General features: G+C 47.0%; 1 protein-coding gene across 2 annotated transcripts in view; it reads right to left on the minus strand.

Moving 5' to 3' along the window:
* map3k15 (mitogen-activated protein kinase kinase kinase 15) overlaps nt 1-23,264 on the minus strand; it is a 134,468-nt gene that overhangs the window by 31,954 nt on the left and 79,250 nt on the right. For both annotated transcript variants that reach the window (XM_078232396.1, XM_078232397.1), the window contains exons 16-19: nt 6,823-6,959; nt 5,626-5,731; nt 4,141-4,298; nt 690-873 (exon numbers count right to left, since the gene is read on the minus strand). In XM_078232396.1, the coding sequence (XP_078088522.1) occupies nt 690-873; nt 4,141-4,298; nt 5,626-5,731; nt 6,823-6,959 (585 nt within the window). The remainder of the gene's footprint in view (nt 1-689; nt 874-4,140; nt 4,299-5,625; nt 5,732-6,822; nt 6,960-23,264) is intronic.

Raw genomic sequence — 23,264 nt, forward strand, 5'->3', positions numbered from 1 at the left:
CCAGCATGATGCCCCATTGCCTACATAGCTCTAATGATAAAAGACCCAATTCTGTTCTATTGATATATTATCATATCAGACAGCAGCTTAGCAAATCTACATTTGACCCTCCCTAAAGCTTTATGATCCTCTACATAGTTTGGAGGCCAATTGCACACAGAGTGCACTATCTGAGGTCTTATTAATGGTTTATAAGGATTAATCTCAACCCTGTGACTTTTATGTTATATTACTTGTGATAACATTTAACATTCGATTAGCTTTTTTCCAAACAGCTTTCTAAACCAGAGGTGTTGCCTCGAATGTTCAGAAAACCGTTCTTACAAGTCCTTCTTCTCCCCAACAGCAACAATCTCACTTTGACTATGAGTATAATTAGTGCTCTTTCCTTAAGCAATAGGCATTACCTTAAACTCGCCAACATTGAATTTCCCTTTTCATTTTTAAGCTTACTTAACCTCCTTCTTAACATCTCTCTGGTCTTGTAAAGAATTAAGTTTACGTTCTATTTTGGTGCCATCTCTAAATTTCAACACTACTCCCTTTCATCCTATATCCAAATCATTGATGCTTGCAGTGTCGCTTGTGTCCCATCTAAATAGGGACTTGTGCATTGTATGTAATCAGACAGACACAATATTGCCTTCTCCAAAGAATACGGTATCTTTGATTATTTGTATATGTCTCACCACTTGTTTTGAAGGCAATTTTATTCTTCTTGCCGCTATTAGTCTTCCTGAGGAAGGGATCTTTAAGCAGTTCCACAGCTGTGGCTCGCTTACTGGGATCGGGCTCAAAGCAGCGAAGAATAAAGGACTTTGCGTCTGCTGGCACAGAATCTGGGATCTCAGGATGGATTTTAAACATTCCGACCTATTGAAGAAGCCCAGGTGAACAGGTAAAGATCCAAACAACAATAAGCCTTCAGGAAGAATGCCACATGCCGGTACAACAACACATTCCTCACACTATCTGTATTATGCTTTAAAATTAGGGGTATGAGGATTAAAGGTATAGTCTGCATAGCTTCATAGCAGCCATAGATTTAGCACTATGGGTAACGGCTTGGTACTAAAATGGCACCTAAGCCATGCATGTAGATTTAGTGTGGCCTCCATCAAACAGGTGTTAGTCAAGGCATTAATAAAGGTGATAGTCTAGGCATTAGGAGTGAGTGCCAAGCAGATGACAACATTAGTTAATGTATTATGCTGAGTTGATGCAGGACAGCCACTTTTGACTTTGCCCCTTCAGGTTGCATCCACTCTTAAACATGGAGGACTGTGCATGCAGTTTGCAGCAGGAAGGACCTCATCTCTCTATCACTATTTAAAGAGATCTCCCAGTTTGTCCAGTAACTTCATATCTTGCCTGGAGGTATCCTTGTAGTGGAGATATGGACACCCAGGAGCTTATGATCCAGTGACTAGTTTACTGTTAAACCAGGACAGGCGTTTTTGGCTTAGCAATGTGTGTATCCTGATGGAATTAATACACTCCAGGACCTCTGAGTTGGTGACTTTGTCCTGACAAGAGATGCAAGTGGTACATATCTAAGACAAAGAAGGTGGAAACTGTTCAGTCTTTTTTTCCTGTCGAGCATATGTTGTCCACGTCTCACTACTTCAGAGGAGTGCACTGAGGGTACGGGCTTGGTCAGTCTACAGTTTGGTGTTTTTAGTCAGTTCGCTGTTGCTCCACACTCTCTTGCTCAGTTTGAACATTACAGCTGCAGTTTTTTGTAATTGTGTTGATGTCAGCATCAAGTGACAGATTGCTGGTGATTGTGGAGCCGAGATATGTGAAGCTATCAACAACCTCCAGTGTCACATGGTCAATGCTGATAGCAACATCCTGGACCATGACATTTGTCTTCCTGATGCTCAAACCAAACTCTTTATATGTATGAGAGAATCTGTCTATCTGTTGAAGTTGTTCCTCTGTAAGGATCGTTAGTGTGGCACAGTCAGTTTACAGCAACTCTCTGATGAGGACTTGGTGTACCTTTACATTGGATCTCAGGTGAGAACAGCTGAACAGCTTTCTGTAAAGTTCTGCTACGTAATTAGGCATGCTCTGTAAATGACCTGAAGGCATCTCAGCGGCAGAGAGAAGAATATGCCAGAGAATAGTGGTGTCAGATCATAGCCCTGTTTGACCACACTGTGAATGGTAAAGTGTTCAGATGTTGCACAGCCAGAACTGACCTTACCCATCATGTTGTCATGGAAAGATATGATCACAAAGAACAGATTTGGAATGCAGATAATTTTCTCCAGCAACTTAAATAGACTACCTCTGTCCGTATGATCAAATGTCTGAGTGAAATTAATGAAGACGATATATAATGGTCTCCAGCATTTCTCTTGCAGCTCCTCAACCAAGGACATCATGTCTAGTGTGAATATTTCAGTTTTGAAACCACACTGGGATTCGGGGTAAATGTGTTCATCAAGGATCTACAGCCTGACAAGCACAACATGCGCAAAAACATCTCCCATCATTCTCAGCATCAAAATGCCTCGATAGTTGGTGCAATCATTGCAGTCACCCTTGTCCTTGTACAGGCTCACAAATCCTTGCTTCATGCATATCCCGAGGCACTATTCCCACCAGCAGAGACAGAGAAGTTCATGTAGATGCTGTAGGAGTGCTACTTTCCCATGGTGATGAGTTCAGCATCAGCCCCTGGAGCTTTGCCCATGGAAGGTAACTGAAAATCTCATTTGTCAAAACCATCCAGTGTTCTATACCAGACAGAACTATTCACCTTTGTGCATTTCCCTCGTGACTATCTTGCAGATACCTTTGTCTGTCCTAGTTTTCCTTCACGGTGCTACCCCAGTGACTACAGCATGGCTGGTGGAAGGCTATAATTTTTAATGGGAGGAAGACTACGGGTGACCTTGCAGGATTACCTTGAGCAGCTCTGGGCCTAGAGGACCCGGCTTTGGACTGCGTAGTCCCAGCATAGCCAAGAACGGTCCAGGTTTGTATGGCTGGACAAGCAACAAGCAGGGACACTGGAGGAGTGACAGGAATGTGAGTGTGAATACTGTCATCCTGAGAGGGTTTGTGTTGTATACACTCAATATCACTCCTTTGGGCATTATTTCAGCAATCCTAATAATCTGCTGGAGGATAGATTGCTGTAAATCCCTCTGAACAATCTGAACCAGCATGGAACCAAACTGCATGACCACAAGCAGCGATTTCATGATCTTACTCTGAGCTTTTATTGCAAAATTCAGATATCAGGAGACTTCTGCTTGTGCTGTAATGGAAGTTGAAACATCAGCCGTCAGACACTGAATCAAGATCGGGTTTGCAAGTGTTCCCATGGAGATGGCCACCACTTCCACACACTAAAGTGTGTGTTCCAAGCTTTGTATAAACCCCTGTGCCAGGTTTGTCCTAGACTCCTGCATGCTCTTTCATAATGATTGTAGAAGTTCCAGCAGATTTGCCAATGCATTTCTGTGGACAAAGCCATTAGCCTTTTTTCTGTAGGCCACCACAATGAATCTCCAGCTGAGTCCTCTGCAGTAGAACCCGTTTTTGACCATGTTCCCCCAGAGGCTTGGCACCTGTATTACTACCCTTGCCTCATACCCTGGCTTTGGGCCACTCATGCCCTTGATTTACTATGTGCAGACCCCAACTCTATCTCTAAAGTGGGCACTTTAGTCTGAGCTGGTGGCTGTGTTTGTGAAATTGAGTCATGGTTGAATAGCTGGCAGTTTGTGCGAAGTGTGCAAGGGTGAGCTGGTGCTATGAATGTTGGGTGTAAGATATCCTTGGTAGAGATTGTTGGTGGGTGCGTAAAGGTACTGAACAGAAGACCATGCAAGACCATGCAATTCATTAATAATGCATTCACTGAACGTGGCCATCCGTTCAAGGTCATGACATTGCATCCAGGTCCTAGCATTGCCTGGCACAGCTATCTGCTTCCATTACTGGTCTCCTGAAGGAAGAAGACTTCTTGTCTCCTGTGTATTTCCTGTGGCAAGGTTCCCATTGCTGGAAGGAAGCTACTTGGAGCTCTCCTTCAGGCCTGTTTTGGCATGTCCAACCCTCTTTTTGATCATAAACTTATCCCCAGTCACTTCCAGCAAAGAGTGATTCAAGTAATCTTACCTTAAACAAGATTGCATGCGGTTCCACCAATTCATGAAATGGTGGCTTCCCTGTTGCCATTTCAATAATAGTACAGCCCAAAGACCAAATATCTGCTGGAGCACCATAACCTCGAGGACCCTTGTCTAGAATCTCAGGAGCCATATATTGGACTGTTCCTAAAGGTGGTTTGAATTAGATAGAGAAGCTCACTTTAAAAAAAAGGAAACACATATATAAAGCATCCATAAAACACAAACAAGGGCCAGAATTCTCCAGCTGTTGACACCAGTGAGATTCTCTGGTCCCATCAGTGAGGCATCCCCGCCGTAGGTTTCCCGGAGGCATGGGGTGGCTTCAATGTGAATTGCCATTGACCAAAAGATGCCACCAGCAGCGGACTATGCAGTGTCTTCCGCCGTCGAGATAAACGCTGAGAGGAGGCGGAGAATCTCACCCAAAATTCTTTTGCCTCATTACGGCCATGGTGGGATTTGAACTACATCGCCACAGTATTAGGCTCTGGATTACTAGTCCAGTGACTTTACCACCTCGCCACCATGTCTCACAGCTCTTGGCTAACACCAGCCCCATTAGGCCAGAGAAAGGCATATATGGAGTGACCAAAGTGTTCTGCCATACCATGTCCCCAAGATGCCAAGGAGGGGGTGAATTACATGTCCAAACTTTACACAAACCAACGCTGGCATCTCCACATCATTACACAACTAGTAATTGAAATGAGGGTGGTGGTGGCATAGTGGTATTTTCACTGGGCTAGTAATCCAGCAGTACACTGGCACAGTGGTTAGCACTGCTGCCTCACAGAGCCAGAGCCCTAGGTTTGATTCCCGGCTTGGGTCACTGTCTGTGCAGGAGTCTGCATATTCTCCCCGTGTCTGCACGGGTTTTCTCCGGGTGCTCTGTTTTCTTCCCATGTCTGGAAGATATGCTGCTTAGCTGCATTGGCCATGTTAAGTTTTCCCTCAGTGTACCTGATTAGGCTCCGGAGTGTGGCGACTCGGGATTTTCACAGTAACTTCATTGCAGTGTTAATTTAAGCCTACTTGTGACACTAATAAATAAACTTTAAACAGGTCAATGCTCAGGGGACCCTGGACCATGGCAGATTGTGGGGTTTGAATTCAATGGTGGGTTTGTAATTAAAAATCTTATGGAATATTAGTCAATTGTTGGAAAAGTTTACTAATGTCCCCTTTAGGGAAGGAAATCTGCTGTCCTTGCCCAATCTGGCTTACATGTGACTCCAGATCCACAGCAATGTGGTTGACTCTTAAATGCCCTCTGAATTGGACCAGCGAGGCACTTAATCTAAGGGAAATCACGGATGGGCAATAAATCCTGGGCCAGTACTTGCACCTGCATCCCAAGAATGATTTTTTTAAATAAAGTTAACAGTGTGGAAGTTTGACCTGGGAGGTAATGAACCCATGTTTCTGCCCTCTCTAGCACCAGAAGTTTAGCACTTTGGTTGGGTCCTCTTACCAGCAAATGATTCAATACAAGGATTCACTCCTGTCAATCGCTTGGACGTCCCAAAGTCTGAGATCTTCACCACGCCACTGTACGTATTTACAAGAACATTGTCTCCCTGAAATTAAAAAGATCTTCACAGCTTCAAAAATAAATCAGAAGAAAATAAATGGGGGGTGGGGTGGCAGGTATAAAAGCAAAGCTCAAAGCTGATCCTCATTTATTGCAGTCCTTTTCAAAAGAAATGGTCAATGGTATTTAATTCTCAAGATATTAAGATAATATCAGCATAGGGAATAAGGCGGCTATTCAGCCTTCCGGACTGCAGCACCATTCAATGAAGAGATGATGAATCTATACCTCAACTTTATTGGTTTGCCTTAGCTCCATATCCCAAAAAACCATTACCTCACAAAAATCAATTGATTTGAGTCTTAAAAGTTCAATTGTCCTGAGCATCCACAGCGCGTTAGGGTAGAGCATTCCAGGATTCTACTTCAGAGATCAGCTGCCAAGCAACCATCACAAGCCAATCAAATCTATAAACTTTGCATTCAAAAATTGTATAGAAGACAGAAATAAATTTTATTTAAATCTTTTATGGAAATTATTGAAATATGTACAAAGAAATACTTCATACAAAATCTCCTTTCTTACTTAAAAACAGTTGGATTATCTGAGACTGGTGATGTTATAATAAGTGCATGGGTGGCATGGTGGCACGGTTGTTAGCTCTGCTGCCTCATGGGGCTAGGGACCCAGGTTCGATTCCTGGCTGTGCGGAGTTTACACGTTCTCCCGTGTCTGCGTGTGTTTCCTCCGGGTGCTCCGGTTTCCTCCCACAGTCCAAAAGATATGCTGGTTAGGTGCATTGGCCATGCTAAATTCTCCCTCAGCATACCCGAACAGGTGCCAGAGTGTGGCGACTAGGGGATTTTCACAGTAACTTCATTGCATTGTTAATGTAAGTCTACTTATGACTAATAAATAAACTTTAAGTGCAATACACTTTATCTGTTTATATTCTGGGGCAACCAAAATTGCTTCATTTTCACATATGCATCTCTGTAAGGAATTGTAGCATGTTAGGATGTAATATCCCTGATGACCCATCTTCTTCCCAGCACTTCCTATCTTTTACTTTGATATTATCCGTCAATCTGATTTAAACTCAGAGTGACACTTCTCATGCCAACTTAAATCAGTCACCTTGATGTCCCTGTGCACAATCTGGTTGTCATGAAGAAACTGTAAGCCCTCCAGTATCTGTCTTGTGTAAAACACAATGGTAGAGACGTTATCTTTCAATGGGCCCCACTTCGATCTGAGGAGTGCGGAAAGACTCCCTAAAAGAAAGAATAAAAATGCACATTACAAGCACAGGTTGATTTGTGTATTTCATTGCAGTTCGCTAATTGAAATCCGTGGGTGGCATGGTAGTACAGTGGTTAGCCATGCAGCGCCAGGGACCTCCGGGTGCTCGAGTTTCCTCCCACAGTACAAAGATGTGCAGGTTAGGTGGATTGGCTATGCTAAATTGGTCATTAGTGTCCCAAGATGTGTAAGTTAGATGAATTAACCATGGTAAATGTGTGGGGTTAAGGGGATAGGATGGAGAAGAGGGCCTGGGTAAGGTGTTCTTTCAGAGAGAGTCGGTGTAGACTCGATGGGCCAATGGTCTCCTTCTGCACTGTAGAGATTCTATGATTCTATGATATCCAAGGTCCACAGTCTTGTTTTTCAGTCTGCACCGCAATTCTCCCAAAAAGGTTCTAAGTGTCGAATTCGCGGGAAAACTGGTCACGTCAGTTTTTTCAGTGCAACTTCACACTCGAATCTCCCACATTCTGTGCAATGCAGAGGTCACAATTGTGAATACAATTAAAAGCTCAGGGGGTGGGGCCTGTTCAGGTCAGAGGCTGACACTTTCGGGCCTCTGCGCATGCACACTGGCCCCTATCTGTCATCCTCCCGATCGCTGGCCAGCACAGAACCTTCGCAGTGCTGCCCCTTCCGACACCCTCATGGCCTGATGGCAGCTCTAACGAGCATTCCCAGGCCAGCACCACCCCCCCCCAATCCGGGAGTGCTCCGATCTCCAGCCACCCTGCCCTCCCCCAGCAGTGACGATACCACCCCCTTCCCCCACCCTCAACACCTACCCCGGCAGACCACCCTCGGCATAACCCCCCCCGGACTGACCAACCCCCCCCCCCTCCCCTCCAGGCCTCCTCAATCGTTGGCCACCCTCCAGCCCCAACCGGTCCCAATGCCTGATGGGGAGTGCCAAGATGCCCCCTGGGCATGAGCATTCTGCCCCTTGAGCAGTGCCAAGGGGCACAGGCTGGCACTGCCCTGGTGCCCATGCCCAGGGGGCACTACCCCCCTGCTGCCCCGATAGCCCCCCTTCACTCCAGCGGGGTTGTCCTGCTAGTTCCCTGAAAGTGGGGAGCTAGTCTGAACTCCGCTGGAGTGAAATGCTCCTGATGGGGTAGGAGATGCTAGCGGGCCCGGAGAATTCAATCTCGGGCCCTCTAATCACATCAAAATAAGATTAAAAACAGATGCAAAGTACTTACTGGTGTTCCTGCCTGTTTCCAGCGTGGCTCAGATGGTGCCGGATATCTGTCGCTGGGAGATGTGCGCGCGGTGGGAATGCATGCGTGAATCCCGCAACGACACGCGATTTTCTGCGTGGCATTTTAGCGTAGCAGGATGGGAAAATCGTCCCCATAGTGTTCAATTCTGGTTGCCACACTACCAGAAGGATGTGGAGGCTTTGAAGAGGATACAGAAAAGATTTACCAGGATGTTGCCTGGTATGGAGGGCATTAGCTATGAGGAGAGGCTGGAGAAACTTGGCTTGTTCTCACTGGAATGACAGAGGTTGAGGGGCGACCTGATAGAAATCTACAAGATTATGAGGGGCATGGACAGAGTGGATAATCAGAAGCTTTTTCCAAGGGTGGAAGAGTCAATTACTAGGGGGCAAGGTTTAAAGGAGATGTACAAGGCAAGTTTTTTTACACAGAAGTTGGTGGTGGGTACCTGGAATTCGCTGCTGGGTGAGGTAGTGGAAGCAGATACAATAGTGACTTTTAAGAGGCGTCTTGACAAATACATGAATACAATGGGAATAGAGTGATATGGTCCCCGGAAGGGTGGGGAGTTTTAGTTCAAACAGGCAGCATAGTCGGTGCAGGCTTGAAGAGCCTGTTCTTGTGCTGTAATTTTCTTTGTTCTTTGTTCTTTATTTGTGGGACCTGGGCATCGCTGGCTGGCCAGCATTTATTGCCCAGCCCTAGTTGCCTGAGGGCAGTTGAGAGTCATAAAAATTGCTGTGGATCTGGACTCACATGTAAGCCAGACCAGATAGGGCCAGCAGATTTTTTTCTTCCCTAAAGGACATTAGTGAACCAGATGGGTTTTTCCAACAATTGACAATGGTTTCATGGTCATCAGTAGATTCTTAATTCCAGATTTTTTTTTATTGAATTCAAATTCCACCATCTGCCGCGGCAGAATTCGAACTCGGGTCCCCAGTCCATTGAGCTGCTGGATTGATAGTCTAGCAATAATACCACGAGGCCATCACCTCCCTTGTAATCATTCCTTTTGGTAGCAGTGCATTCATTTGTCTAGGCGCTAAATCCTGGAATTTTTTTCTCCATCACCATTCCCTCTTCCTCTAAATTGGGGCAGGGGGGGGAGGTGTGATTAGGTGAATGAAAGCATAGTGGTATTGTCATTGGAGTAGTGATCCAGAGGCCCAGGCTGATGCTCTGGTGACATGGGTTCAAACCCCACCATGGCAGCTGGTTGGAATTTAAATTTAACTAATAAATCTAAAATATAAAAAGAAGCTGGTCTCAATAATAGCGAAACAGGCTGGGATTCTCCGACTTCACCCACAGATGTGATTTCTGGGTCCCGCTTCTGTAAATGGAGATTTGTCTGAGCGTCAATTTCAGTTTGTTATGGAAAAGGAAAAAGATGATTTGCAAAAAAAAAAAACGGTTTTGGATTGGGGGGTGGGGGAAGGCAGATTTTCTTAAAATAAGGCAGGATGAGATCAAAGCACACTGGGAACCGCTTCTTGTGAGAAAACCTACAGCAGAGCGGCGTGGGGGGTGGAGGCGTTCAAAAACAAAATGGGGAGAGTGCAGGCACAACATGGGGTGGCACAGGGGCACAGTGGTTAGCACTGCTGCCTCACAGTGCCAGGGGCCCAGGTTTAATTCCAGCCTTGAGTCGTTGTCTGTATGGAGTTTGCACGTTCTCCCCCTGTCTGCATGGGTTTCCTCCGGGTGCCCCGGTTTCCTCCCATACTCCAAAGATGTGCGGGTTAGGGTTGATTGGCCATGCTAAATTGACTGTTAGTGTCAGGGGGATTAGCAGGGTAAATGTTTGGGCTAACGGGAATAAAGCCTGGGTGGGATTGTGGTCGGTAAAGTCTCGATGGGCTGTATCCTTCGGAACTGTAGGGATTCTAGGATTCTAACATGCCCAGTGAAGCCTGGATGTCCGGGAATATTGATGACTGGATAAGAGATAAACGAGAGGCTTTTACCAAGTACAAGGGAGCAAATCAGCAGAGGCCTTAATGGAGTATAGAAAGTACAGGGGAGAATTTAACAAAGCAATTAGGAGAATTAAGAGGGGGCATGAAAAAGCACTGTTAGTAAGATTACAGAGAATTGCAAAATATGATATAAGTATATTAAGGGGAAGAGGATAACCAAGGAAAGTGTAGGGACCAACGGGGCAATCTGCATGGAGCAGGAGGACAATGGTATGGTGTTACATGAATATTTTGCATCTGTCTTCATGCCAGAGGAGGAGGACGTAGGTACTGAATTCGGGGAGAGGGACTGTGAGCTTTGTGAACAGTTTGACATTGGGAGTGAGGAGGTGTTGGATGTTTTGACGGACTTAAAAGCAGACAAATTCCCAGGTCTGGATGAGTTGTATCCCAGGCTGCTGTGGGAGGCAAGGGAAGAAATTACAGGGGCTCTGACCCAATTTTTAATCCCTCTCTCGCCACTGGGGAAATGCCAGACAATTGGAGGACAGCTAATGTGGTTCCACTTTTCAAGAAGGGTGGTAGAAATAAACCAGAGAATTACAGTCCAGTGAGACTACTGGAGAAAATTCTGAGAGGCAAGATTTGATCAGGGATAGTCAACGTGGCTTTGTCAGAGGGAGGTCATGCCTAACAAATTTGATTTAATTTTTTGAGGAGGTGGTCAGGTGGATGAGAGCGGTGCAGTTGATGTAATTTATATGGATTTCAGCAAAACCTTTGACAATGTCCCACATGGGAGGCTGATAAAGAAAGTAAAAGCACATTCGATCCAGGGAAACTTGGCAAATTGGATCTAAAACTAGCTTAGTGATGGAGACAGAGACTGATGGCAGAAGGCTGTTCGGCTAACTGGAGGCTGGTGTCCAGTGGTGTACCACAGGGATCAGTGCTAGGTCCCTTATTGTTCGTGATATATAATATATATATTATAAACGATATCGTTGAGAATGTTAGGGGGATGATAAGTTAGTTTGCGGATGACATGAAGATTGGCAGCGTGGGTAATAATGAGAAAGAAAGTCTCCGGTTGCAGAAAGATATAGATGGGTGGTCAGATGAACAAATCAATGGCAGATGGAATTTAACATTGAAAAGTGCGACGTGATGAACTTTGGAAGGAGTGCAAGAAAAAGGAGTACTCAATGAATGGCAGGACACTAGGAAACTAAGAGGAATAAAGAGATCTTTGGGTGCTTGTCACAAATAGTTAAGAAGGCATACGGGACACTTGCCTTGATCAGTTGTGACATAGATTATAAGAGCAGGAGGGTTATGTTGGAGCTGTACAAAATTTTAGTTAGGCCATAGCTGAAGTACTGTGTGCAGTTCTGGTCACCACACTATAGGAAGAATGTGACTGCATTGGAGAGGTGCAGAGGAGATTCACCAGAATATTGCCTGGGATGGAGCATTTGAACTACAAGGGGAGACTGGATAGGCTTGGGTTGTTTTCTTTAATGTGGAGATGCCAGCGTTGGATTGGGGTAAGCGCAGTAAGAAGTATACTTCTTACTTATTTTCTTTAAAGCAGAGAAGGCTGAGGGGAGACATGATTGAGGTATATAAAGTTATGAGGGACATGGACAGAGTGGATAGGAAGCAGCTGCTCCCTTAGTTGAAAGGTCAACAACGAGGGGACATCATTTTAAGGCAGGAGGTTTAGGTGGGCTTTGATGGTGGTGGGAGTTTGGAATGCACTGCCTGAGAGGGTAGTAGAGGCTGGAAACTTCATAACCTATAAAAAGTATGTAGGTGAACACTTGAAATGTCAAAACATTCAAGGCTATGGGCCAAGTGCTGCCAAGTGTGTGTAGTGTAGATTTAGTTTAGTATTGACGGTGCAGACTCGATGGGCTAAAGGGCCACTTCTGTACTGTATGACTCTATGATTATGAAATATGTCATCTTTCCCAGTCAAGTGACCCCAGACCCACAGCAATGTGGTTGACTCCTAACTGTCCCTGAAATGTTCTGTTCAAAGGCAATTATGGATGGGCAACAAATGCTGGCTTTATCAGTGAAGCCCATATCCCATGAAAAAATAAAGAAACAAAAGGTCAGCCCTTAAAACCTATGCTTTTGATCAAACCTTTGCTCTTCTGTCCACCATTCCTTTTTACCATTTAAAAGTGCCATATAAATGCAAGTGTTGTTGTACTGAAATCTTTATGTAACAAGGTGACATTTTCAGACGTTTGATGACTAGCATGAAGGACAGTAGGTTAGAAAGCAGTCAGTACATTCTGTTATACTGTGTAATGTTAGCAAACCTCCCTCAACGAGTTTGCACTGTACACAATGTTTGTTATTTCTTTGATGTACATTCTTGATCCAACTGTAACCTTACAGAATAAAACAGAGTTCACTCAAAGAACAAGGATTATTTATAGTCAAAAACAAAATATACTTTCTCCTTAATCCACAACAGAATTCAGAAGAAAATTAAATGCAGTACTGTGCTTGATATATGGAGGGGAACTTAATGAAAGCAATGGGAGTTACATTACAGTGCTGAAACTGAATTGAGTTATGCTCTGTTAATGTGTAATTGCCCAATTTACTGGATGATCAAGCTATCAAAATGTGTGGATGCCAGAAGTGGATTCTATTTTGAAAGCTGGTGGTTTGTATCCATGGCCAATTTTTACGAGGTGGAATTTTACCATAATTTTCAATTCAAAACTAGAGGGGATAGGTTTAAGGTGAGAGGGGAATGAGGTAAAAGGGACCTGAGGGACAATTTTTTCACAGAGAGAGTGGTGTGTATATGAAATGAGCTGCCAGAGGAGGTGATAGAGAGAGGTACAATTGCAACATTTAAAATACATTTGGACAGGTACATGGATGGGGAATGTTTAGAAGGATGTGGGCCAAACTCAGGCAAATGGGACTAGTTCAGTTTAGGAAACCTGGTCGACAGGGACAAGTTGGGCTGAAGGGCCTGTTTCCACGCTGTATAGCTCGATAACTCTATGAGTGTTGGGCTCTGATTGAAAACTGGTATGAAGCTGAGTTTTCTTCAGGCATTGACCACCTCCCCCTTCACAGGCATTGGTGCTTCCATCTCCCACCTCCCCCCCTCCCCACCCTCACACATAAGGGGAAACCCCCCCACCACCACCCCCCCGCCCCAACACCCCCCCGCCCCACCACCACCCCCCCGGCCCACCACCACCCCCCCTGCCCCCCGCCCCCACCCCCCCCCCGCCCCACGGGGCTCCCCAGAGAGGACCAGACCTGGTCCCTGGCACTGGCACAGGTTGACACTACCAATTTGTGCCATGGGGCAGTGCCAACCTGTGCCAAGGGGCAGTGCCTAGGCATGCCCTCTCCCCCTAGGGGCTATACTTATCTTGGTGTCCCCAGCAGGATCCCCTTGACTGAAACCTGTTCCTATAAAGCTGTTGTAAAGCTTGTCAACGTGACATCATATCAGTGAATATTCAATGACAGGGGATCACGTGGCGGGGAAGCCTATTAATATTTAAATCTAGTAAAATGTATTGAAATGAGGTTCCTGCCCTTTCTTGGTTGGAACTTTGTTATGTCCCTGCGAGGGGTGGGGAAATTCAGGAAAAGAGATCTCGCCAGTGGGAATTGAGTGTGAGGAATGTTGTCATTTATTGGTAAAGGAATGGACTATAAAAGTATGGATGTTTTGCTACAGTTGTCCAGGCTATTAGTGAAACTGCATTTCTGGTCTCCTTATTTAAGAATGGATGTAATTACATTAGAAACAATTCAGAGAAGGTTCACTTGATAATTCCTAGGATAAGGTGATTATTTTACCAGGAAAGGTGTGGTCTTTAACTGCTGGAGTTTAGAAGAACGAAAGTTGATCTTGTTATAACATACAAGACCTTGAGAAGGCTTGACAAAGTGGATGCTTGTGTGAGAAACTAAGAACAAAGAACAAAGAACAGTACAGCACAGGAAACAGGCCCTTCGGCCCTCCAAGCCTGTGCCGCTCCTTGGTCCAACTAGACCAATCATTTGTATCCCTCCATTCCCAGGCTGCTCATGTGACTATCCAGGTAAGTCTTAAACGATGTCAGCGTGTCTGCCTCCACCACCCTACTTGGCAGCGCATTCCAGGCCCCCACCACCCTCTGTGTAAAAAACATCCCTCTAATATTTGAGTTATACTTCGCCCCTCTCACCTTGAGCCTGTGACCCCTCATGATCGTCACTTCTGATCTGGGAAAAAGCTTCCCACCGTTCACCCCTTCATAATTTTGTACACCTCTATTAGATCTCCCCTCATTCTCTGTCTTTCCAGGAAGAACAACCCCAGTCTACCCAATCTCTCCTCATAGCCACGATCCTCCATACCAGACAACATCCTGGTAAACCTTCTCTGCACTCTCTCTAATGCCTCCACGCCCTTCTGGTAGTGCGTGACCAGAACTGGACGCAGTACTCCAAATGTGGCCTAACCAACGTTCTATACAGCTGCATCATCAGACTCCAGCTTTTATACTCTATACCCCGTCCTATAAAGGCAAGCATACCATATGCCTTCTTCACCCCTTCTCCACCTGTGTTGCCACCTTCAAGGATTTGTGGACTTGCACACCTAGGTCCCTTTGTGTTTCTATACTCTTGATGGCTCTGCCATTTATTGTATAACTCCTCCCTACATTATTTCTTCCAAAATGTATCATTTCGCATTTATCCGGATTAAATTCCATCTGCCACCTCTCCGCCCAATTTTCCAGCCTAGGGGACATTTTAAAAATAAGGTGCCTCACATTTGAGGCGAGGGTTGGATTTACAGGGTCCGCTCATTGTGGGTTCAAATCCAAGTTTAGCCAGAAACTCTCACAAGAGGGAAAAAATAGGATTTGTGTCTGGGAAATCACAGAATGAGATTTTCCTCGCCAACTGGTGGTGTAATTAGGTTCATGCCCACCGAGGGCGTGGATCTGATTACCATCAATTTAAAAAGATGTAAATCTGCCTAAATGGCATAACACTTCTAGGTTCACCGTATATTCCCACCCACCCACCACCCTCCCCCCTCCACCCCACCACTGGTGTGAATCACTACTGCTCTCCAACAGTTGAGGTGACCACGCTGGGGATGCAGAGGACAGTGCAGCCTCCAAGTGGTCAAGGACATGGCAGGCCAGTGCTAGATTGGCACTGCCAAGGAACTGAGGAAGTTTGCAGGCGACTATAGATGGGATGGGTCCCTATGTCTGTTGGGAGGAGGGGGCCTATCTCATAACGTTGAGATCGGGTCACCCTGTAAAAAGGGCATCCTGATCTCTGTGGAATCTGTCTTGCTGACCTGTTTAGACCCCACTGCTCAAAATGCATGGTGCAAAACATGCCCTCCATGTTTTCTTTTGGCCAAAGTGTCAGAAGATCTGGAGAGTAAAACCGCCTGCGTCTCTGGGGAGAAATGTGCTGACACTTTGCCATTTCTTTTGGAGACTTTTTTTTTCTCTGAGAGGATCATGAGTCTGTGTAATTCTCTTCCACAGAGAGTGAAGGAGACAGGGTCGTGTAATATTTTTAAGGCACAGATAGATAGATACTTGACTAACAAGGGAGTCAAATATTGGGGATAGGCAGGATATTAATGTTGAGGCCACAATCATGAGCCTATTGATGGACATATTAAGCTCAAGGCCCCCATTGCTCATATGTATATCTGGGCCAGTGCTGATATTGTGCCCTTTGCTTCCAAATGATAATCCAAGGATTATCCAAGGATACTCTTCCAAGGAATTGAGATAGAATTACACACATCGAGATATGCAACTCTAAGCTTACTGTTTGGGGAAGTTGCCTATTGCTGTTGGCATTCCTCCATCAAATTCTTCAGTGCAGTAGTCATGGAACCCGATTCATGCAGGACCACAGCAGAGAGATAGTGGTGTAATCGAGCCACATGGTTTCAGTTATCAACACCCAGATGACAAGCACTCTGCCCAGGATGTTTACAACAACTCCTGTTTCCTAATCAAAAGCGCTGCCCTGTGTAGAAGTTCAGCAACCTGTCATTAATAGTGGAAGTTGTGTGCTGATTGTTATGTTCAGGGTAACAACTCAGTGTCGTGCTTGTTGCTCCTCAAGTTTAGGTACCAATAAAGTTGCAACTGATTCAGCATGAAAATCACAATAAAAGCCAAGACATAGTACTGCTTATACTTCCAGAAGCATAGTGGCACAGTGGTTAGCACTAGTACCTCACAGCGCCAGGGACCTGGGTTCATTCCCGGCTTGGGTCACTCTGTCTGTGTGGAGTTTGCACATTCTCCCCATGTCTGCATGAGTTTCCTCCAGATGCTCCAGTTTCCTCCCACAGTGCAAAGATGTGCAGGTTACATGGATTGGCCATGATAAATTGCCCCTTAGTGTTCCAAGATGTGTAGGTTAGGGGGATTAGCGGGGTAAATACGTGGGGTTACAGGGATAGGGTAGGGGGAAATGGCCTGGTAAGATGTTCTGTCAGAGAGTCATTGCCGATTCACTGGATTGAATGGCCTCTTTTTGCACTGTAAGGATTCTATAAGATTCTATGATTTCCTGCATTACAACAGGGACTGCACTTCAAAATACTTAATTGACTGTAAAACACGATGTGATGTTCTGAAGTTCGTTTTTTTCTTTCAACGTCCAGGGTGAGGATTCAAGATAACATTTTCCAAGCCTCAGTTTAAAGACATCCCATTGCCTTGATCTGGATCAACTTTGGATTTCTCTTTCAGTCGTTTTTTTTTGTACGAGTATTTCAAATTAGTCATTGATATAGGACCTGAACTAATGCTTCAGCTCCAGTTAAAATAGAATAAGACCAAGGGGACTGACATGAGGATTGTATACAACTGGCCACAATGCAGATCACTGCTTCAGCTTGCTTCTGAGTAACTGTCTAAAGCTAATGGTGCAGATGTTTGTTAAAATCTCCTTAGACGCTCTACCAGAATTAGCACATTGCAAACTATGAGGACATCAAAGACACTAAAGATAACAACTGCAATTGTCAATAGCATGAAAATTCTTCTAGCATCACTATGGGCCTGATTTTACCATTTTGAGTCTAAGTGCTGAATCCGGGCGTCAACTAGATCCGTGCCTGGAATACTCTTTCCAGCGCGCCCATACGCGTTTTGCCGGCTCCAGTCCAATCCGCGCTGTGGGTGGGGCTTAGCGCTGGCGGACCGATCGGAGCTCTGAACTGCGCATGCGCAGTTCGAAAAAAATCTGACAGAGCGCGTCCGGGCATGAAAGAGAAAAAAAGCAGAAAGCGGAGAGAACGGCTCTCTGACAACCATCCACTGGTCGGGGGGGGGGGGGTTTTGGGGGTCCGCTGCCAGTCTGCGGCCGATCGGTGGGGAGGGAGGGGGCAGGGGGGTCCGCCGCCACTCTGCGGGTGATCCCTCCTCCCCACCGGAGGAACGAATCCCTCCTGCAGGAGTGGACGTGCGGCCATGCCATCCCACAAAACCTTCAGGATGAAGCGATTCCTCGCTAAGAAGATGAAGCAGAAACGGCCGATTCCACAGTGGATCCGCACGAAAACCGGCTACAAGATCAGTACAAGTCCAAGAGGAGACACTGGAGAAGGTCCAAGCTGGGCCTGTAAAGGGATACACCATCGCTGGTACACTACCAGCCACAGATTACTCTTCCCTGCAGGGGCAAGAGAGTGGGAGAGATGGCTGTGGCTGGTAGTGTACCAGTGATGGTGTATCCCTTTACAGGCCCAGCCTGGTCCTTCTCCAGTGTCTCCTCTTGGAGTTGTACTGTTCTTGTTGCCGGTTTTCATGCGGATCCACTGTGGAATCAGCCGGTTCTGTTTCATCTTCTTAGCGAGGAATCGCTTCATCCTGAAGGTTTTGTGGGATGGCATGGCCGCACGTCCACTTCGGCAGGAGGGATTCGTTCCTCCGGTGGGGAGGAAGGATCGCCCGCAGAGTGGCGGCGGACCCCCCTGCCCCCTCCCTCCCCACCTATCGACCGCAGACTGGCAGCGGACACCCCCCCCCCCAACCAGAGGATGATCTGGGTCCCGCCCCTCCTCCTCCTCCCCCCCTCCCCCAACCAGAGGATGACCTGGGTCAGAGAGCCGTTGCAGGCTCTGACCCCGCTCTTCGGAAGCTGCAGCGACGACTTCAGTCTTTTATTTTGCAGGTCGCTTACAGCGCGGATGCGGATCGGGCCAGAAGACAGTAAAGTGGGATTTGGCGGTAGAGTTGGGCACGCGGTTTATTAAGTCTATTTAAATGCATGCAAATACATTTAAATCATCGGGCTGCCCGATTTGGGCGCGGGCCAGACCTGCACCCGAATCGGGTGTCAGTAAAGCTGTGATCTGCTCGGAATCGGGTGCAGATCGTGGTATAGGCCCGACGCCCAAAATTACCACAATTTCACGCCCGTTTTCGGGCGCGATGTTTTGGTAAAATCGGGCCCTATGTCTAAAAAGCAGGACTTTGCTATTCCCTCAATAATGTTTTCTTGTCAGAATAAATACCAATGTTAAAACTTAACTAAATTCACTTTCACAATTTGAAAGTGGTTGGGAGTTAACGATCCTTTTCCTCTTATTTTCAAGCAGCACAAATGTGACAGATGCTGGCAGAAGGAGAGGAAGAGAATGGATGAGAAAGGGCAGGTGGGAGCTATATCGGGCAGAGCAATGGAAAGTTACATAGCCGGATGACAACAAACATTCACCCAAATAATCCCTTCAGGAATTGTATCCCATCATAACAAGCTAATTCTGTGTGCAGCAAAGCAAAGACGGCACTCAGAACTTGGGATGAATGGAATCAAAGGTCTATTAATGTTTGTGAGTACGAGATTAAATAAACCCCTACTCTTAAAGTTGATGATTGTTTATGGGCAGCATGGTGGCACGGTGTTTAGCACTGTTGCCTCTCAGTGCCAGGGACCCAGGTTCAATTCCAGCCTCGGGTGACTGTGTATGGAGTTTGCAGGTTCTCCCCGTGTCTGAGTGGGTTTCCTCCAGTTTCCTCCCACATTCCAAAGATGTGTGGGTTAGGTTGATTGACCATGCTAAATTTCCCCATAGTGTCAGGAGCATTAGCAGCATAAATGCGTGGGATTGCGGGGATAGGTCGGAGGTGGGATTGTTGCCGGTGCAGGCTCGATGTTCCGAATGGCCTTCTTCTGCACTGTAGGGATTCTAGGAGCATGTTTTACACTGTAGCGTATTGCAATACGACAGATTACACCAATCAAATTCTCTAGCATATTCTCTCTCTGTTGATATGCTGTACTAAACCTGAACTGATGGGAAGGGAGTGCTGGTAATGTGAAACTGACTGCTCCATAGACCTACACTATGCGATTCACTAGCAGGTCTGAAAGAATGAATGCAGCTGGCCCATAAGTGGGATGATTGCAAAGGGAACTTAGAATTGGGAACTCCACTTAGTACATTCCGACTTCAATCCTCACTGCTGTGTAAGGTTGTGCAGAATGCACTGCACCTATCTGACAATGTGGAAAATATGTCCTGTCTACAAAATGTAGGTCAAATCCAAATTAGCCAGTTACCACCAATCACCAAAGGAAGGGAAGATATCATCATTAGTGCCATCAAGCAGTACCTACTCATCAATAACTCTTCAATGATGCTCAGTTTGGGTTTCTTCAGGGTCAGTTGGCTCCAGACCTCATTATAGCCTTGGCCCAAACATGGACACAGAGTTGACTTCAAGAGATAAAGTGGCAGTGATTTAGACAACATTGAAGTCAATGTGAAACATGGAGAAAATTCTCCACTGGTTGCAGTCATACCCAGTACAAAGGAAGATGGTCGTGGTTATTTGAGGCCAATCATCTTAGGCCCATTTCTGTTGCTGATGGTTATTTTGCACCATGTCACAAGCCCACTTTAAGCAAGGCTCCACCCATCCTGATGTTCTAATTGTCAGTCAATAACTCAAAAAACCACATTTAAACTTTGACAACAAAGAGTCTTACCAAACTGTTTTCCTAATGGGTGAGAAGTGAGAAAGCAGCTGTGAGCAAAGAGCCTTTAATGATCTCTCTATGTGTCTTTTAGTTAGGCCCATGAATTGTCAAACCTTCTTTCCAGTGACGACTGTCAGGAAGTCATAGAATCATCGGGCCCGATTTTACCATTTTCATTCTACGTGCTGAATCTGGGCGTAATGCAGATCCGACTTAGAAATCTGCTTTCAGGCGCCCCCATACGCACTCAGCCATCTCCAGTCCCATTCGGCTTAGCGCAGCCGAAACGATCGGAGCTCTGAACTGCGCATGCGCAGTTGGAAAAAATTTGAAAAAGCGCGCACGTGTCAGATCGCTCTCGAGCCGCAGAAAGCGGAGAAAGCGGCCCGGGAGCGAAAAGTGGGAGCGATGGCCCCCACACACATCACTGTCCCCCTTATCCACCCCCCCCACCCACACACATCACTGTCCCCCTTATCCACCCCCCCTACTACCCACACACATCACTGTCCCCCTTATCCACCCCCCCCACTACCCACACACATCACTGTCCCCCTTATCCACCTCCCCCCCACTACCCACACACATCACTGTCCTCTTTATCCACCTTCCCAACTACCCACACACATCACAGTCCCCCTTATCCACCCCCCACACTACCCACACACATCGCTGTCCCCCTTATCCACCCCCCACCTCCCTCCTCCCCCCCCCCCCCCCCGCCCCCCAGACAATGATCTAGCCTCACTACCCTCCCCCCCAAGAGAATGATCTGGCCTCACTACCACCGTCCCCCCTCCAGAGGAACATCTGACCTGCCTCGTCCTCCCTCCCCACCAGATCAGCCCTCTCCCCCACACATCCCCCCCCCACCCCCGCCAGAGATACATCTTACCCGCCTCCTCCTCCTCCCCCACCCCCCCCCCCCAATCCAGACAATGATCTGGCCTCACTCCCCTCCCCCCCAACCAGAGTATGATCTGACCCGCCTCCCCCCACCACTGATCTGAGCCAGAGAGCTGTTGAAAGGTCTGACTGTGCTCTTCAGCAGCTGGAGCGCCCAACTCAGACTTTTATTCAGCAGGTCCATAACGGCACGGTTCCAGATAGGCAAATGCGGTGGTAAAGGGGGAAATGCTGACTGAGTTGGGCGGGCAGTTCATTAATTCAATTTAAATGCATTTAAATCGTTGTTGCGCCCGTTTTAGGCGCGAATCGAATCGCCGCCATTCCCGGGTTTCGGTAAAGTGGCAATCTGCGCGGATGTAGGCGCGGATTGCGTTAATGGCCTCACACCCGACTTTACCACGTTATCGCGCCCGTGAAATCGGGCCCATAGAATCCCTACAGTGCAGAAGGAGGCCATTCAGCCCATTGAGTTTGCACCGACCACAATCCCACCCAAGCCCTCTTCCCATAACCCCATGCATTTACCCTGCTAGTCCCCCTGATACTAAGGGGCAATTTAGCATGGCCAATCCACCTAACCTGCACATCTTTGGACTATGGGAGGAAACAGGAGCACCTGGAAGAAACCCACGCAGACACGGGGAGAAAGTGTAAACTCCACAGAGAAGTGACCGAAGCCGGAAATCAAACCTGGGTCCCTGGCGCTGTGAGGCAGCAGTGCTAACCACTGTGCAGGAAACTGTGCATTTTTCTTCAATTCAAATACTAGTACAAGCTTAGTTAAAATCGACTCATTCAAATATTAGGAAGAGTCATCTGGGCCAGGATTCTCCCAGCCTGCAGCGCACCGGGAGACATCAGCAGGGGACTGGCGTCTGACTGATCGTGTCTCCCAGGACCTTTTTTTTCATGTAATCTCTCCCCCCACCCCACCCTGCCTGGAGAAGTCCCCAAAGGCAGGGTTACAACTCCTTCTCACCAACAGGGAACAGGGGTGCTTAGCCTGTTAGTGGGGAGAGAGGCCATTGACGCACCCCCCCTGGGAGGTCAGGGCAAAGGGGGGGTGCCCTTTGGGCAGTGCCAACCTTGACACTGCCAAGAGAGGGCACCACACAGTGCCAAGGGGGCAGGGCCAGAGGGGAGACAGGGCCTACTGGCAGGGGGTGACCCGCTGCGACTCTGCAGTGGGATCGGTGGGGGAGGGAATGAGGGGGAAATCAGGGCTTGCCACTGGGGGTGGGGGGGGGGGTGCAGAAGTTTTGGGGCTAGCGGGGAGGGAGGGTGTGGGGGTCGTCAGAAGGCCAGTGATTGGGGAGAAGGTGACCTGGGAAGATATTGGATGGCTAGCGATTGGAGGCCGGCGATGGGGGGCGGGGGGAAGCAGTGCATCTGTGCCGATCTCCACACTGACAGATCGGTGCATATGTAGTGGCCCACTCAGTACTACCCTGCTGGCCTCTCGGGCGGGATGAAGCCCCCCCCCCCCCCCCAGCGTGAATCTTTCCGAGGCATGCTGTGATGCACTAAGTGTCGGAGATTCATTTAGGTAAGTATGCCCAAAAAATTGGTGGGAAATACTCCCGTTTTCCTGCCCGTTGGGCACTTAGTTTTTGTTTGGGAAAATCCCGGCCCTGGTTTCTGGAGGGCTTAACGCACACACATTCAAAGCCCACCAACGCCTCCACTTTCTCAGAAGACGAAGGAAATTTGGCATGTCAGCTACGACTCTCACCAACTTTTACTGATGCACCATAGAAAGCATTCTTTCTGGTTGTATCACAGCTTGGTATGGCTCCTTCTCTGCTCAAGACTGCAAGGAAGTAAAAAAGGTTGTGAATGTAGCCCAGTCCATCACACAAACCAGCTTCCCATCCATTGAGTCTGTCTACACTTCCAGCTGCCTTGGAAAAGCAGCCAGCATAATTAAGGACCCCACGCACCCTGGACATTCTCTCTTCCACCTTCTTCCTTCGGGAAAAAGATACAAAAGTCTGAGGTCATGTACCAACCGACTCAAGAACAGCTTCTCCTTTGCTGCTGTCAGATTTTTGAATGGACCTACCTCACATTAAGTTGATCTTTCTCTACACCCTAGCTATGACTGTAACACTACATTCTGCACTCTTTCACTTCCTTCTCTATGAACGGTTTGCTTTGTCTGCATAGTGCGCAAGAAACAATACTTTTCACTGTACGCTGA

The sequence above is a fragment of the Mustelus asterias genome, chromosome 17, assembly GCF_964213995.1.
Source record: "Mustelus asterias chromosome 17, sMusAst1.hap1.1, whole genome shotgun sequence".
NCBI classification, from domain to species: domain Eukaryota; kingdom Metazoa; phylum Chordata; class Chondrichthyes; order Carcharhiniformes; family Triakidae; genus Mustelus; species Mustelus asterias.